A 16678-nucleotide genomic window follows, 5' to 3' on the forward strand; every position below is an offset into this window, starting at 1 on the left:
CTGTAAAACAAACAACTTGTTCCTGAAACGCGAACTCGTGGAGGGATCGCGGGGCCGGATAGGGTTGCGAGCGAGAAAGGAGAATGCAAGAGCGAGCGAGCGGAAGAGGGGTGGCTCTCGAAGAAACGCGGGGGAAGCGAAAGGCTTAATACGCTGATGGATCGAAGTGGCTGGCAAACATGAAGGCATATCGTTAATGCGGTTTGGAAAGTCATACCCCGCAGACGTTACAGTGTGTTTGAGCGGAAGGAGTGAGAGAAGGCGTTGATTTGATTGCGGAGATGGGGGAAGTGTGTCTTGAGGAATAATCGGACGAGTCATGCTCGGAGGAGCCCAGATTTCCGTAGAATCGAATTTTCGAGTCGAGCCGCGACCAGCGAACGTCCGCGCTCAGCTGATGGAAATGTAAATGTCGAATTCGCCGGATTTCTCGAACTTCGACCTGCGGTCAGGTGAAAAGTTCCGGCAATTGTATATTTTTTTGTTCATTCGCGATAGCTTTCACGTCACACATTTACAACGTTATTTGTTGTTTACAATAACGCGTAATTTATCACATAATTAATATATTGAAACATATTATAGTTTGATAAGATATTGTAATTAATCGCGACACTGTAATTAAAGTATCGTATTACTGCAATGATACACGCGCAGAATTACAGGATGAGGTGAAATTTTCCAACTAACTTAGAGCTCGCCGTGCAAAATTTATCGTGCTTTTAATATCCTCCCTCTTTCTCGCAATTACACCGTTACTTTATTATTACGGTTACATCACCGTTACATTTATTACATTACACTCTTTTTCCATTAACCGGTATTTCGCGCGTCGCTTTTATTATCTTTCCGTACCGCTTTCTCAAGATGCTAATAAAAAGGAATAAAGCGCGTCTTTTCTCTCGCAATCGTCGCCGTCGCCACAGCCCTCATCGTCGTCGGCGGCGTTTTACGCCGGAGTACATCCAACCAAGGACTATTCCTGCGAGTATAAATTAGGTCTGACTCGAGAGAGAGAGAGAGAATCTCTCTCGTAAAGTCCGTCTAGCTCGGCGCGCAGAGAGCGAACTCGAGACGCCGCGGAAATAAAGAAACATCGTCCTCTTAACACCCACCGCCGAGGACTCTGCGAGGACTCTGCAAGGACGCCGGAGTTTCCGTTAATCCTCTTGTCCCTAGACCGCTCTAAATGTCGGAGGCACGCCCGAATGCCTCTTAATTACGCTTATCGTCCAACGGTGTGTCTCAATTTGATACTCGGGTTCTCATTATTACGAAAACTAATTCCCCGCGGCGTCTCCGCGGAAGACGGGAACCATCGAAACTTGCGCATATTATTCCCGCACGATTTGTCCTTCTTAACTTATCGCGTCACGTTTCACGTTACAGTTGAAGGCGTTCTACGTGGATTTGCTGGTGCCCCTGGAGACCAACCTGGAGAAAGACACGAAAGTCGTCCAGGTAAGTAAATCACCGAAACTGATCCCCGGAAGACGCATTAGTCGTCCCCAGAGGTCCCGACTTCCGGTAGCGATGAATAATGCAACGCGCCACGCGGGTGGGTGAACTTCCACAGAGCGAGCAGAAGAAGTTTCTCCAGCAACACAAGACCAGATCCGAGACCTACAGCAAGGCCGCCGCGACCATGAAGAAGCAGAGAAAGAAGTCCAGAGCGGCCAATAAGAGCGGCCTCGCCATGGACAAGGAGCTGAAGAATATGCAGATTCTCGAAGAGGAGAAGACTAAGCTGGACGCTTTCTGCGAGCAGAGCCTGAAGAATGTGAGTGACACACCGCGGAAGCGGCAATTGCGTTGTCCAATTAATATTGCAATTCTAGACAAAATCGTAAAACTCGTAACTTGTTCTCGTAAGACTCGTAAGAACTTATGAGTACATCTGCGATTCTATGCGGATCGTATGTCATAACTCATAAATATCTACGATTCTTTTTTTGTTTCTTTCGTAAGCTATGATTTTACGATTTTATGATTTTACAGTTTACTTGTATATTTACTTAGAATTGTAGTATAATAATAAACGCCTACAGGCGTTTTCTGCACACTTGCATTTCGCTGCACTTTACACGGAACAAAATGTCGGTTCGTGTAACTGAATTTCTGTTGCCCGGTCGAAAACTCGGTTTCTGTAGGAAGGGAAAAATTTCTACAAGAGAAGTCCCTGTTCAGTCATTAGTTCTCAGGTATTACGGTGGAGTTTCAACACGGTCGCACAAAATGTTCAGACGAATATTTTCGGTCGCGGTAACGGAGATATCCCTCCTCGTCACCGAGTTCTCCATCTGCTCATCATTCCGTTACATGAAGCGAGATTCATTTTCCGTGCAGCGACTTGGAATTTTCGCCTTTTTGCAGCCTCGTACTTCGAACTTAAAACTCTCGAGTTTTCCTTTATTCGGAATTACGATATCCGGGAGTTTTATAATTGTTAGCGCAACGTCAGGCTTCTTGATTTCCAAGGCTTTAAACAGCTCCGGGAAGCAAATATGATTAGAAGACAAAGCAGCATGCGAAGTGGCGCTGAAGACAAGCTCTTAAATATCCGCGTAATTAATCAACGATATTTCCAAAGTTGCTGCATAGAAAGAGTAAGATAATGCAGCGCGAAATCTCTCGCGGGGTAAACGCGCGAGCGATTATCAAATGGGATGACGCGGATGATGGATTACGCGATGAGATTCATTAACGACGCTGCTTCATTAACAGGCCGGCTCTTTGCGCGTTCTTCTTTTCACAGGCGATGACTCAGGAGAGACGACGATATGGCTTCGTGTTGGAACGACAATGCTCCTTGGCGAAGCACTATGCGAGTTTTCATGAGGTTGCACTGGCCGCGCTTCATCCCTCGGTTGATAAATGGCGCGAGGTTGCCGCCACCAGGGAATACTTGCCCCAGTCGGTGGAGGACATGTTCGCTTCCAGACTCAGGGTAAATTCGCAGACGGAGTTCATCTCGCGCGGGTCCTCTCCCGCGCGACGCGAATCGACGCCTCGCCGATGAAGATCGATCTCCGTGACTCACCGTTCCATCACACGCGTTTCGCGAGAATCGAAGCAACGATAACGAGTCCCATCCTTCTTGCGTGGGCTCTGAAAACGTTGTCGAAAATACTTGACCCGGCTTCCAGCTCACGCGTCTCGTTCACTCGTCTTGTTTATTCGAAAACGACTTAAAAACTTTCAGGTCGTTCCTCTCTTTCTCTCTGCTTCTCTGAAAGAAGTGAACTGGAAACGTTCGCAAAACATAAAGCCAAATCCTCAAAGAACGCGGGGACTAATCAGAAAACCGGATCAAGCATTTTCCCACATCTTATAGAAGTATCGGACGTTGAAAATAATCCCGAAAAGACCGTGAAATTTCATATCTCGTGTGTCGAATCGAGTTGGTAAATTTTCAACGAAGTTTCTCCCACGACGAAGACTCTCACCCCCTCGTCCGTCTGTCCGTTCTCGATGTCGCGATATCGGTTTCCCGATGTCTACAGGGTATAGACGCGACAACGCATACATGCACACTGCAAATCCAAGTATTATTTTTAAACGCACAAGGATGTAATTTGATTGAAGTTCTCTTCTTACACGTTTAAGAATTATCACTTAATACTCTTAAACGTGTTAAATGACGTGACTTAAAGCAGGGAGAAACGTGTAAAAAGAGATTTAGCCGAAACAACATGCTTGAATTCACAGTGCAGGGTAAGGCACGTGAACTTAAGCAAAAAAAATCGTATAATTTTTCAAAAAACCGCGTATAGTTTCGAAATACTAATTCCGAAATACTAAAGGAAATTAGCACACGTATATCCCTGCACACGCACACACACATATGCGTTGTCGTGTCACCCTATATAATAACGCGATTTTTCGAGGCTCCTCGAGAGCGGCGAATTCCGACGTGCCGCAGAATCCCGCCGCGTTCCATCGTGGAATCGCGTGTAACACGGGGAATCCCGCGTTATCGGCGAGCGACGAGCGAGGAATTAACGTTTCGCCGATCGGCGCAGCAGGCGTCGTTCTGGCCGGAGGACGAGGAGAACGGTGGCTCCGAGCTCACGACGATGAGCTCGCAACTGAGGAAAACCCGCAGCATGGACAGCTCCTGCCTGGAGCTGCGACTAGGCCCGCTACCCGGGAACCCGCCGTCGTCCGCTGGTCACCTCGGCCCAGCGCCGCATCTCCCCGCCGCTCTCTCCAGAGCGAGGTCGGAGGCCAACCTGCACGCCTCGACGTTATCCCTCGGCCCCGGTACGTCGTCCTGCTTCGCTTCTTTTTTATTTTCTCTCCTCTGCGACAATGATATCGATTTTCGCTATGCGCTACGCTGCGCACCCATGCCGAAAATTCGCCATTGCCACCGCCGCCGCTGCCGTCGTCGCCGCACCCTTATTAACGCTCGCCCGCTCGCGTTTAAGCGGTCGCGTACACCGAAGTGAACTAAACTAATTCCGGCTAAACTAAATTGAACCGAGCCGGACCGAGTCGAACTTATCCGGCCAAATAATCCTGCGATCGTTCCACGAGCGATTAAGTCGATCGCTATTGCAGCGCGAACATTGTTTTACGGGGGTGAGGACGTTTGATCGAAATAATCACTCGCGCAAATTTATCTTGCAAATTAAAATCGGACGCGAATACGACATCGTGTGCGGCATCGTGCGTGCGCAGCAGGGTGTCCTTAAACTGGAATTACCTTTCCTCTCGCTCGTTCGTCACGCCGCGCGCAACAACAACGACAACGCAACAATAACAGATTGGCGGCCGGCGGGCGGGCGATCGAGAAAAATCGCAGCGGCGAGATAGAACGGCGCTTCGCGCTGACGTTTCCACTACCTTTTCGCGAGTCCTGTCGTGCTAGCCGTATAAATTTCAGCCGCGATCGGATCCCGCGGACTCGCCGAAGCCCAGATTTCTCTCTCTTTGTTTCTCTCTCTCTCTCGCTCGCTCACTCTCGCTTGCTCTGTCTCTCTGTCCCGGAACGCTGCTGGGCCTCGCGCGCAATAAAGCCGGAATATGCTTTCGTTTGTGCAACGCGATGCGAGACGAGCCCGTATTTCATCGTCGCGGTGTCGTGTGTCACATGTCACGTTGCTCCATCACGCCCATCATTACATGGATAGGCTTTATGACGAGTTTCTCTCTCTCTCTTTCTTCCTTTCTCCTTTTTTCGGTTGCTGCGTGTCGCATTTTGCGCGCATTAAAGAGCACGGGATAAATGCACTCGTGACTCGAAAATGCGAAAAAAAATGGGAACAACAGAAAAAAAGGTTACAAGGGAGCACGAAACGCGCGGACGCCACTAAAGAGCGGACAGAGAGCGGAAGTTCCGCGCGCGTGTGCGGTAATGACATTGTGCGCAAATATTTTACGCCGCGCGTTTATATCGACTTATTTGTGCGCGCACGCTCGCGTTCGACAAACAAGCGCGAAAAGCAGACAAAATGCAAATATCTCCGTTACATTTGTTACGATGGCGAATTAAAGTTTTAATTAATCTCGCCTGTGCCTTCGCAATTAATTCAACGTCGAAAATCACGTCGCGCAAGCGCGCCGCCATTGTAGCGCGTTTAATATTCGCGCGTCGAATTAATTTACCACAACTTACAAACGATCCACGCGCTACGTTAATAATATCCCGCCGCCAATATATTTCTAGACGATTCTCGCAGATCGCGGACACGAACCCCACCTCTCTCTCTCTCTCTCTCTCTCTCTCTCTTTGTCTGTCTCTCTATTTCTCTCTCTCTCTCTCTCCCTCCCTCCCTCCCTCCCTGCCTACGTCCATTCACGATGTCCCTTCGGGGATGATGCCCATCCGCTCTCCGTCCTGACATCCTCCACCCCGAGCGCCGCTATCGTCCGCTGACCTAATTGCCCTGGTTTACCCCGAAACTACCCCCGCATTATCCCGGCTCATCCTCCTGCTGTCCCTCCCTGCTATCCTCGCGTCCTCCTCCCCATATGTGCTACACCGGCCCGGTCAGTTACAGAGCTTCTGGTTTCCAGAGGTTCCAGAGACTCCACCCCGGCCTCGATCCATGGCACCCCCCGCGTCCCGCAACAGCGGCGTTGGCACCGGGGTCAGCGTTGGAGGTTGGGGAGATGCACCCCTCGCCAGGGCTCTCTTCGCCTACCTCAGCTCGGGGGAGAATCAGCTGAGCTTCCTGGAGGGTGATCTCATCGCGCTGATGGGTGAGTTTGATCTCGCGTCGATACACGGTATATCCGGGGACTATCGCCCTTAAGATCGCAGGACCGTTGTACTGTGAGACCGCACGTTGGGCCGCCATAAACGCAATCCTTCGCTCTTTTATGAGGCAGAAGGAAGAAAGAAATAGAAAATATATAGCAGAGTAAACGCGATTAATTAGGGGAGTTTCATCGACATTAGTAAGGTTTTATTGTTGGCGATAAAGATGGGAGACTCGATAAAGTAAGAGTAGATTATTTTGCGTTATCTAAATAAGCAGAGCCGAACGTTAAGGATTAGAGAGGAAAGTTCCGTTACGAAAGAGAAGAAAATGTTGATTAGAATATGGAGTTTTGCGCCGTGGATTTACATATTTTCTGTTCTTTTTTCTTATCAGGCGACCGGCAAAAGGGATGGCAATTTGGCGAGAACCTTCGCACTCAAAGCTCAGGGTGGTTTCCCCTGGCGTATACTGAAATTATAATCGACGACACTTTGGGGTGAGTAAATCTTGGCCGACCTCAAGTGCGGTAATGACAAAATTTTGCGTTTACGATCACTCGTTATGTTAATCCTCTCGTGCCCTCCGGGTATGTCGCACGAATACTATGCATTTAGGAGTCGGTAAAAAATTCAATCCTTTAACGAAATTTAATATTATTACCGCGTACGGACTTTGAATATCATTATCGGCCTTTCCGCATTGTGTCCCGTTAAATAAGTGTCAATTAATGCTCCGTCAATAGCTCTCATTACTTTCAATAATATGTATTCGTTTCAAAAACGCATGATTTTTCAAAAAACACATTTATTTTTGTCTCATTGTTCAACCGGCCGCAGGCAAAATTTTAATAGCGACGGAGAATTATTTACTCGGGATCTTATGAAAATAAATTCACCGCCTCGCGCGCCAAATTGCGAGTGCGAAGGGACGAACGTCCAAGCGATATGAACGAACGCGTTATCCGATCATCCCAAGATCCCCGAGTCATGGTGCAAGCAACGGTCGTACACCGGAGCCACAGGCCATTCCGCCGTGCAAACCACCACCCTCTCGACCGCCGGTCACGCCGGCCGGTATCGATGAGCAGTCCGCAGGAACTCCCAGTAACAGCTCCGCCAACAACAATAACGGCAGCAACAGCACTAACAACGCTGGCAACAACAATGGCAGCGCTACCGGCACGCCAACCAATAACCCGAGCGTCTTGGCGACTCCGACCGCGCGTCAATCGAAATCGGTAAGCCGGTAGATCTCCGTAGAACACGTCTGAAAAACGATAGAATATCGTGTGCTCGTTCAATTAATATTAGCGTTATTAATGTTATTGACAACGTAGAGGTTCATAAAGATTCGTCGAGCGTGAAATTGCCAAACTTTTCTCAGCAAAGGGTGATATATATAAGAAATGTTTTGATTATAAAGAGTTTTAAAGAGTTTTAAAGACTAATGCCATTGAACTGTTTTTTCTTGCATTAATAGACGAGATAATTGGTATTATGCCGGCGTAATTAATGCTATTAACAACGTGCAAAAATTCATAAAGGTTTATCGAGTGTGAAATCGTCAAAGTCTTTTAGTAAAGAGTGATAAGAAACGTTTTGATTATAACGAATTATAGGATCGAGATATGTGAGAGAGATCGTATGAGAGATTGTACTCTCACTTCAGTTGCTTGCTAACAAGAATCTTTCATGAAGATACTAAAGAGGACTAACTCTTACAAGTACAAAGAAAAACAACATGTCTTTCTCTGAATATCCGGACTCTCTGCCTGCTATTCTATCACTTCCTGCCACGCTGCCTGATACAAGACTCATACTGCATCTGACATCCGACATACGATAATTCAATGCCCAAAACTAAAGTTTGTTACTTGCTATTTTTAGCTAGCGACATTTTCTTTCTCAGAAAACTAATTCTTCTGTTGGATAGATATTCAGACGTCGTAAGACGTCATAAGTCGGACGTCAGGCGCAATATGAATTCTGCATGGCCCCTGGCCTGGCAGCTCGTTTAAACTCCACATGAATTTTAAAGAGTCGCACCCTCAAGTGTCGAATCGTTCTTCTTCCTCGCACTAATTAACGAGATGACTTGGCGATACCTTCGTAATCGACATTGTATATTGTCGGGAAATGCGGAAGTTTGAGCAAACTCCGCGGCACCGTCGCAACCGCGTACACATCGCAGACTTCGAGATTGATTAGGAGGAAACTTTGAGATGCGGGACGTGAAAGATACCTTCATCGTCTTGGCTTCCAGATCCGTCCATCGGGCACACTGCCCGCGGTGCTGGCCGGAGGACGACGGGTACAGCCACCTGTACCCCCGGTGCCACCTCCGGCGATGACGTCCCTCCACAGCAGCAACGACAGCGGGTTCTCCAACGAGCCGCCGGTGCAGCCTGATGTCGATTACAGCGACGACGAGGCGATGAGGTAAGTCCAAGGCGCACGCCGCGGGCTATGAACTCACATTTGCTCGTCGTACGTGTGTGATGTTCGGTCGGAATTCCCGCGTGTAAACTACGTAAACTATGCGAAGGAGGAGCAAGTTTTGTCGCTTGTCTACGTACGAAAGAGACAACATCATTATCGGTCGCGCGAAAATATTATTTTAATATCATAAAATTATAAAAGCTACATATATTTTTTGCATATATTGTCATAAAATTAGCAATATTTGAGCAGTAATAAGAAGGAGAGATGATAAATGAATGAATAAATGACATAAATAAATGACGTAAAGTCATAGGAAATTAAAGTTATAGAAGAATATATTATAAATATTGCAGGTACGCGCGGAGAAAGAGTTTCTCTTGTAGCGCGTGGCTTGAATCACCTCGGTTATTGTCGTGACGGAAGAAAATCACTTGGTTTATGTAGTTTACAACGGGAGTAGAAACCGGTGTAATTTCGCTGAGTTGAAATCACAACGACATAAACTAGAAAAGCTATCGCTACGATTATTTACTACGACCGACATGAAACTTTTACATTTGCTCGCGGTGCAACAATGAAAATCGATCGTCATGAGATTATATCGGTTTCTCAGTTTTGTCTCGCACGTAGTAGAAACATAGACTGTCATTGTGCATCCGCAGACGCCCGAGTGAATCACTTGTTACTCGGTACTTCGGGTCTTTTGACCCTTTCATACCTTTGCTCCCCTCCCCTTGGCCCTCGACGCCCTGATAACCAGCCGATAAGCGCGCACCCCCGCTTTGCCCTATTCAGCGCGATTGAAGCTTTGTATCATCGCCTCGTAGCTTCGCTATTCTGCTATCTGCTGTCCCCTTGTAATTAGTACGATCTGCACCTCTCTGCCGTTGCCCCAACCTCGCTTACCCTTGGCATTCAATTGGATTGGTTTGTGACGCTATTGTGAGAAATAAAGATCCGGGGGCGGTGAATTGTGCCGTGTAGACACGTGGGCTTTGCGCGCGGAGGGTTCTGCGTGGCGTACACGATGTGCCGCTGTAATTAATTTCGGATGACGCGAAATCGGATTGTCGTAATAACGAAATATGCGATTTGCGTGTCTACTTGCTCGCTCGCGATAATTGCTGTGCGATACGTATACAGCTGATTTCGAGAAACAAGATTATTATAAAATGGCCGGATCGCGAAATGTAGTCGATAGAGTGCAATAGTTTTTTCGCCCCGTTAGTAGCCGCCGTGTTAGTGTTAAATTCCGCAAAATTTGCAAGAAGCGTAACAGGATTTGCTAGGATTTGCTAGGATCGGTATGATGGGCATGGTAAGTCTGACTTGGCAGTCCTTAAACTGGATTTCAGCAGGTAACGATTATCATATCTCCTTTATTACTTTCCCTTTGCCAATACGGAAGAAAAATGAATGCTGACCGAGGTTGTGGAATATTTTGTCTCATCAGTGTTATATCATCTCACTTATATTTTTATGTAATAACATCTCATTTATATTTTTTCTTTTGTTGATATATATACTCGTTTTTTGTTGATATACTCGTTTAATTTTGCAATTTTATTTCGCAGTTTCACATTGCGACGTGCCAAATAATTATTCTCATATTGTGTTATATATATGATTGCTTTTTTTATTTGTTCACTTGGAAATTGAAAATTAGCGTTATCTAGATTTTTCATATCTATTTCGATACTTTTAATCGACAGAAAACAAGTTTTTAATAAATTTTGCTCATCTTTAATTAAATTTGATGCATTTCCCACACGAAAAAAGCATCACTTATCCCCATTTCTTCGAAGTTGTATCTCTCCTTCTTGTAGATACCGCATGCGCTATCGTGGTCGCTGGAAATAAATCGTCATGGTGGTAGTCCTCTGCATCTTCTCCGGCCCTCACCCGGTCTGTTCCGACATCTTGCCCTCTCTCGCCCTCTCTTCCTCCTTCCTTCTTTTTTTTTCTTTATTTTATTCACCGCGCCGCGCACGCAGACAACGGCGCCGGAAGCCGCGAGGTGGAGGGGAACGTGCGCCCCCGAAGGACGAGAAGCAGCAGCAGCAGCAGCAACAGTCGAAGGACTGGGAAAACGACTCCTGGAAAACTATCCCGCGGGATGAGAAGTCCTGGCAGCTGTATCGCACCGCGATGGACCTCTGGGCGGAGTCGAAGGCGAATCAGACCGGCGAGGACTCTAAGAAGTACTACGAGGTGGAGAATGGCGACTTCGCGCTGGAGAACGGTGACGTAGCGAAAAAGAGAAAGAGCAAGAAAGCGGCGCAGGCGACTAACGAACGACCTAGTCCGAATCAACGCACCACCAAGATGTCGGACGAGCGGGGTATCCCAGCTGCCACTCGGCGCGGCGACCAACGTCGTGTTGACAAGCGCACGCAAGCGGAAACCGAGGAGGACGATCTCGAGGAGGACGAGGAGGACTTCGGTATGGTCGAATATCGCGGCAATAAGTTCTACGCGGACAATCAGGGGTCTCAACAAGAGCGCAGAGGTGGAAACGGCTTCGAAGCGGACAAGTACGCCAAGTCCTCGAGCTCGCCGTCAGAGTCCGACGACGAGAGCACCATTACCATTCCGGAGCCGGGTCGGAAGGTCGAGCACATCGCGCAAAAGCTCGAGCAGACCGCTCAGAAGTACGCACGCGAGCACAGCCCGCCTAAATTCTTGGAGCGTCGCGATCGAGCGAGCGCGATCGAATACAAGAGTTTGGAGAGGAATGCACGTGAGCCAGCTGTTCACTCGCGTCGCGAGAGAATGCCGACGACGGAGTACAAGAGTTTGGAGCGCGGCCGAGAAGGCGGAGGTGGCCAGAAGACTTTCGAGCGCACACGTGATGACAAGCGGCCGCGCGACGAGAAACGCCCGCGAGACGACAGACATTCGCTCGAGCGAGGTCCTCGCGAGGACAAGCAAGCTTTCGAGCGAAGCTCTCGAGCCGAGGAGAAGCAGAGTTTCGAGCGCTCGCGGGAAGACAAGCAGAGCTTTGAGCGCTCGCGAGAGGACAAGCAGAGCTTCGAGCGCTCGCGAGAGGACAAGCAGAGCTTTGAGCGCTCGAGAGAAGATAAACAGAGTTTCCAACGGTCCCGTGAGGAAGCTCAATCGTATGGGCAGCGGAATCGCGCCAGGAATGAGCAGGAGCGCGCGTATCTGGAGCAGCGGAAGGAGATGACCGGTTATGAGCGAACGTTTGAAAAGAATCGAAACAGGACAGTCGAGCGACTGTCGAGTCGACGCTTCGAGCGACCTCGACCGCCATCGCAGGAGGCTCCGGAACGGCCGATGGGACCTTACCGAGAGCGCAGATACTCGGACAAGGAGGAGGCTATCTACGGAGAAACTGGACGGTACGGGGTAGGCTCGCTGGAGAGAGATCGCGGCTACGAGTCGAACTTCGAGACCAAGCTGGAGAGATCGAAGGTGATCGAGAGACACGGTTATCATGCGGACCTGCAAGGGCCAGGTCTTCAGAAGCGCAACGTAACGTCGAGAGATAACGAGCGCAGCAACGGCGATACGAACAACAACACGCTGAAGGCTGAGCGGAAGCCGTTGCCACCGCGACAGACCACCGCCATGGGTCACCTCGCGCAGACCGGCAGAGCCTTCGAGGAGCAGCCGAAGAGCCCGAAGCTGGTGAAGCGCACCAAGTCCTTCTGGAAGTTTCGCCGGGACTCGGAGGTGTTGGAAGGTATGGCGCTTTGGCAACATCGCTCGCTTGTCGACATTCCGAAGATGATCCGCAGAGAGAACAAGTTAGAGGAGAACGACGAGAAGCAGAGGAACTCCGACGGCGGCAGTCCGAATTCGAGTCTGGGCAACAGCGAGGGTACCATCACGAACGAGCATCACCACCACGAAGAGCCGAAACCGGCCGAAAGAAGTCACGTGCCAGACAAGTCGGATTACTTCGAAGACTTCCCAACACCGGCGGAGCGGCCGAAAATCTCGGAGAGGTCGGAATATAGGATGCAGCATCAGCAACAACCAGAGGAGCGCACATACTTTATCGGCAATGTGTCACGTAAGGCGATTATTGAAAAGGAGCGTAGGCGCAGTCTCGAGGCCAAACGGAACATGATCGTGGCCGAGCTGAAGGAGAACAACGAGACCAAGCGCAACGAAATGATGACGCGCGGCAGAAGGAATTACGACGACGAGGAGGACGCAACGCTCAATTTCAGCGAGACCGAAGCCTCTGACGAGGAGTCTACCTACAGCTGCATCGTTGTCAAGGACCAGAGCGTGCCGGAAAAGACGCTCTTGCCGAGGACCAAGCTCAGACGGGATTCTGATCGGGATAGAAACACCTGTGGACCTTGGTACGATCTTTGGGGTGTGGACGCGTCCGTCAACAAGAAGAAGAAGAAGAAGCAGCAGTAAGCAGAGCTGACGCGAGCTGATGTGCAAAGATGATGATGATGATGAAGGTAAAGAAAATAACACAAATCGATATCGAAGTTGATGAAGAGTCGATGTGTGGAGCGGAGACGATGTGACCGTTGAGCGAAAAGTGGAATATATAGAGGAGATAAAAAAAGATTTCTTCTCGAAAAAAGATAGTAGAGTCTTTTTTCGAGAAAAGAAAAAGAAGAAGACGAAGAAGAAGAAAGCGTGGAATGGGCGAGGCGGCGATTCACTTTGCTTGCAATCTTATTTTGAGTTTCCTCTTTTCTTTTTCGGTTTGTTTGCGCTCGTCATTTTCGAGCGAGAGGATTCAAATTGTCTCAAGTGGATTTGAATCGACAAACCGAGCACCGAGTTCGCACTCGTCGTACACGAACCTTGCATTACCATTACTCTCACCCCCAACCCCTTAGGTTCTTCCGACCAGCTTGTTCATCCCGAATCTTTCCATGGTCACCAAATAGATTCGTGAATGAACGACTCCGTCCCCAATTTCAATATGTGTGTGCTCGCACTGGCTGAATCCTGCCCGTTGCTTTGTCTCGTCTTCAACGATCGGCTGTTGATGTTGTAGGAGCTTGCAGCATCGTCGAAGAAAGCGCTCGATACACTTTTGCGACGACTTCTAGGCGTCTTGTCTCCTCTACAGAGATGGAGCGAGCAACTGTATCGGATGACGCATCGCCCCATCGATTGTGAACAGTGTGTTATTGTCTACCGTATGCTGTGCACGCGTTAGCTCACTTTTTCTCTCTCTTTCTCTCTCTTTTTCTCTCTGTTTTGCTATTGCTGGCGTAGTGAAAGCCGTGCGCTAGATCACTCGCAATTGTTTCAGAATCTTGCCATTTTTTTTTAATTTTTATCGGTCGCTTTGATTGTATTGCAAATTGGCTCGAGATCGCACGTGTCTCTTTTTCTTTGTACTTAGGATTTAGGAACTTAGGATTTAAGCAATTGCTTGAATTCAATTTCTCCCAATGTCGTGGGGGATGTCGTTTGGTCTGACTAAACGACGCCGAGATAATACTCCGAACTAAATTAAAGTACGATATTAATAAGGTATTCTCACAGTATATCCTTCTGAAGAAAGTCGTCCTTTTTTTTGGTCCCGACATTTTGTTCACTCGAAATTCCAGAGTTCGTACGTGATCGTCCAGTAATTATGGACCCACCCGAGCAACCCCCAGCGCCCTGATTAACCACGATTAACGCCTTTCAGGACTAACATATTCGCGACTGTGAAGCTGCGAAAGACGAAGACTAACGACCGCTCTGCCCCGGCACTGTCATGAGACAAGCTCGTGCTCTAAGATCACGTGTTTCTCGCGATCCGGACGGGAAAAAGAGGCCCGACTCGCGTCCTCCCCTCGTCGTAGAAGTTCCTTCGTCGCGCAGCTCCCATCGCGAGACGAGAATCGACTGCCACGCGATCATCAGTCCGCGAAATGTCTTCTCTTTCTCACGAGCAAACGTACGAGCCTTTTTCTCCATATTCACGGCGCATTGCACGTATCGCACTTCCATCGTTTCGGATGTCATTCCGCGCGCGCGTATCACTTGGCGTTATCAGCGCGAAGAGAAGTCTTCCGCGTAGATCTTCCGGATCCTGAAGGAACGATTAACACGATCACATGCGCGCGGTGTTAAGCGTGAGGTGAGGATGAACTTGGTCATACCTTAACTGTGTTAACATAGTTTTACGATGTTAACTGCTTAAGCGTGCGCTTAGCGTTGTTAACTATCTTAACTGCGTTAACGGAGTTGTGGAGTGTTAAACGAGAGGTTCCGCAGCAAAGGCAAAGTAAGTCCGCGACATTCGTGGGAGCACCTGTGTCGAGCCGTGATCTATAAGGGGAGATATCTTACAAATTACGAACTTGCCGCACTCGAGTTCCTGCGAAGTGCCTCCTGAGGGAGAGAACAGCCCGTGACACTTTTGCTACAACTCGCGGAACGAGCCGAGGCTCATGAGAAAGAGAAAAAAGATCAGGACTTTTAGATTTATCCCGTTATCGATGTATCATATTGTGAACGCTCTATTTAATACATTTAATACATTTGGCATATACTATGAAACAAGAGTTATTCGTCCGAGAATTTGATAGAATTCGAATTTTTGTGTGCGACGTTTCGAAGTGTTTTCTGACGTTTTTTCAATACGCATCTCTCATCACGAGAACCGAAGCGATTAGGATAGATCTAGGATTAGGGTAACGTCCGGCGCACTTAGGCGAACAGGAAGAAGACGTCCAATTTGAAGCGAAAAGTACGAAGATCCGAGGCGGGTTTTAGGTCAACCGATTTTTTGTAATTTAAAATGCGCTAGGTTTAAGTATCCAAGGAAGTCCACGCAAAAGATGCAAAATGTTAATATATTATAAATATAATATATTACACGATATTATATATATATATACATATTATATACACACACATATTGTGCAAACGGTCGCCCGAATCCGATTTCGGCGATTTGGGTTAGGATAGGGTAAATGAAGTTGTTGTAATAAGAACAATGTATACATGCATATACGTTATATATATTATATATATTATTGTTATTATATATACCAATTTTTTGACGTGCAACTCTCCGCAACTTTGCTTGTCGTCTCGTCTTTTCACCCCGACCTTTTATATAATATATATGTAAGAGATACACTCACATACACACATTATTTACTAAGAGAAAATTTTCTTAAAAATAGAAATTCGATGGGTACTAATAATATATTTAACTTAAATCTGCATTTTGTTTCAATAGAATAAATAATTAAATGGAATAAATTTTTTTTAAATAGAATGAACAATTGTTTTATGGAAAGATAAGATTTTACGAAAACATATATTTTTTTATTTGGAGAATACTTTATATTGATGTAAGAGTAAATATGTTTACTTTTACCCATCGAATAAATACTTTATTTCTTAGATATTTTTTCTCTCAGTGTACTCGCGTACAATGTCGTAATTCTACGTGCAAATTTCATTAATGAAATATTTTTTCTTTTTTTTTGGCTGAATTATTTGACTCCTTCCGAGGCAGTCGAGTTAATTCGCGTTGTCGAGATTTCGAGCTACGTAAGCCCGAAATTAAGCTACCACCATGGTTCTTCGTCGGAATATTTCAGAGGGAAATCCCGCGATTCGTCACCAGAGATTAGTACTTCGTGACTTTTCGGCGAAGAGATCCGTATTTGAATATCCACCATCGTTCACAAGTAAGGTAAGTGTTCCACGGTCATAATGGCGGCGCATTTATTTAAATTAATCGTCGAGCTCCTTTAATGGTCCGGCAATCGACCTGCTTTCACGAACTCTTGGAAGAAGGCGAAGGTCCCGCCGAGAAGAGACGTTTTCTCTCGTCGCTCCCTTTTTTCCGGCGCCCTTTTAGACCGCTTTAAAGTGTCTGAAAGTTGTATAGGTGCTATTATGCGGTAATTATTGGAAAATCGAAGATGTCTGCCGCGTGGGAATTACCGTAACCGTCGCAAGGCGCGTTGTACCAATCGCGTTTTCCTTTCATCGAACTTTGCTCGAGCAAATTTCTTTATTGTCTCTTTAGTGGAAAGAACATTTGCATCAAGGATAAAAAAGAAATTACAA

The 16678-nt window shown here is 47.4% G+C and overlaps 1 protein-coding gene across 4 annotated transcripts in view; it reads left to right on the forward strand.

The window, feature by feature from the left end:
* LOC116845428 (E3 ubiquitin-protein ligase RBBP6) overlaps positions 1–15661 on the forward strand; it is a 102744-nt gene extending 87083 nt beyond the window's left edge. For 3 of the 4 annotated variants that reach the window (XM_032818095.1, XM_032818094.1, XM_032818097.1), the window contains 9 exons: positions 1390–1461; positions 1577–1780; positions 2756–2947; positions 4023–4263; positions 6022–6207; positions 6603–6705; positions 7185–7446; positions 8472–8647; positions 10645–15661. In XM_032818095.1, the coding sequence (XP_032673986.1) occupies positions 1390–1461; positions 1577–1780; positions 2756–2947; positions 4023–4263; positions 6022–6207; positions 6603–6705; positions 7185–7446; positions 8472–8647; positions 10645–13048 (3840 nt within the window). In that variant the 3' untranslated portion in view covers positions 13049–15661. The remainder of the gene's footprint in view (positions 1–1389; positions 1462–1576; positions 1781–2755; positions 2948–4022; positions 4264–6021; positions 6208–6602; positions 6706–7184; positions 7447–8471; positions 8648–10644) is intronic. The other variant, XM_032818096.1, reaches the window with a different exon arrangement.
* Positions 15662–16678: the final 1017 nt, after the last annotated feature.

Source organism: Odontomachus brunneus, unplaced genomic scaffold (genome assembly GCF_010583005.1).
Source record: "Odontomachus brunneus isolate Ranch 3 - 2012 unplaced genomic scaffold, Obru_v1 Obru_scaffold_052, whole genome shotgun sequence".
NCBI classification, from domain to species: domain Eukaryota; kingdom Metazoa; phylum Arthropoda; class Insecta; order Hymenoptera; family Formicidae; genus Odontomachus; species Odontomachus brunneus.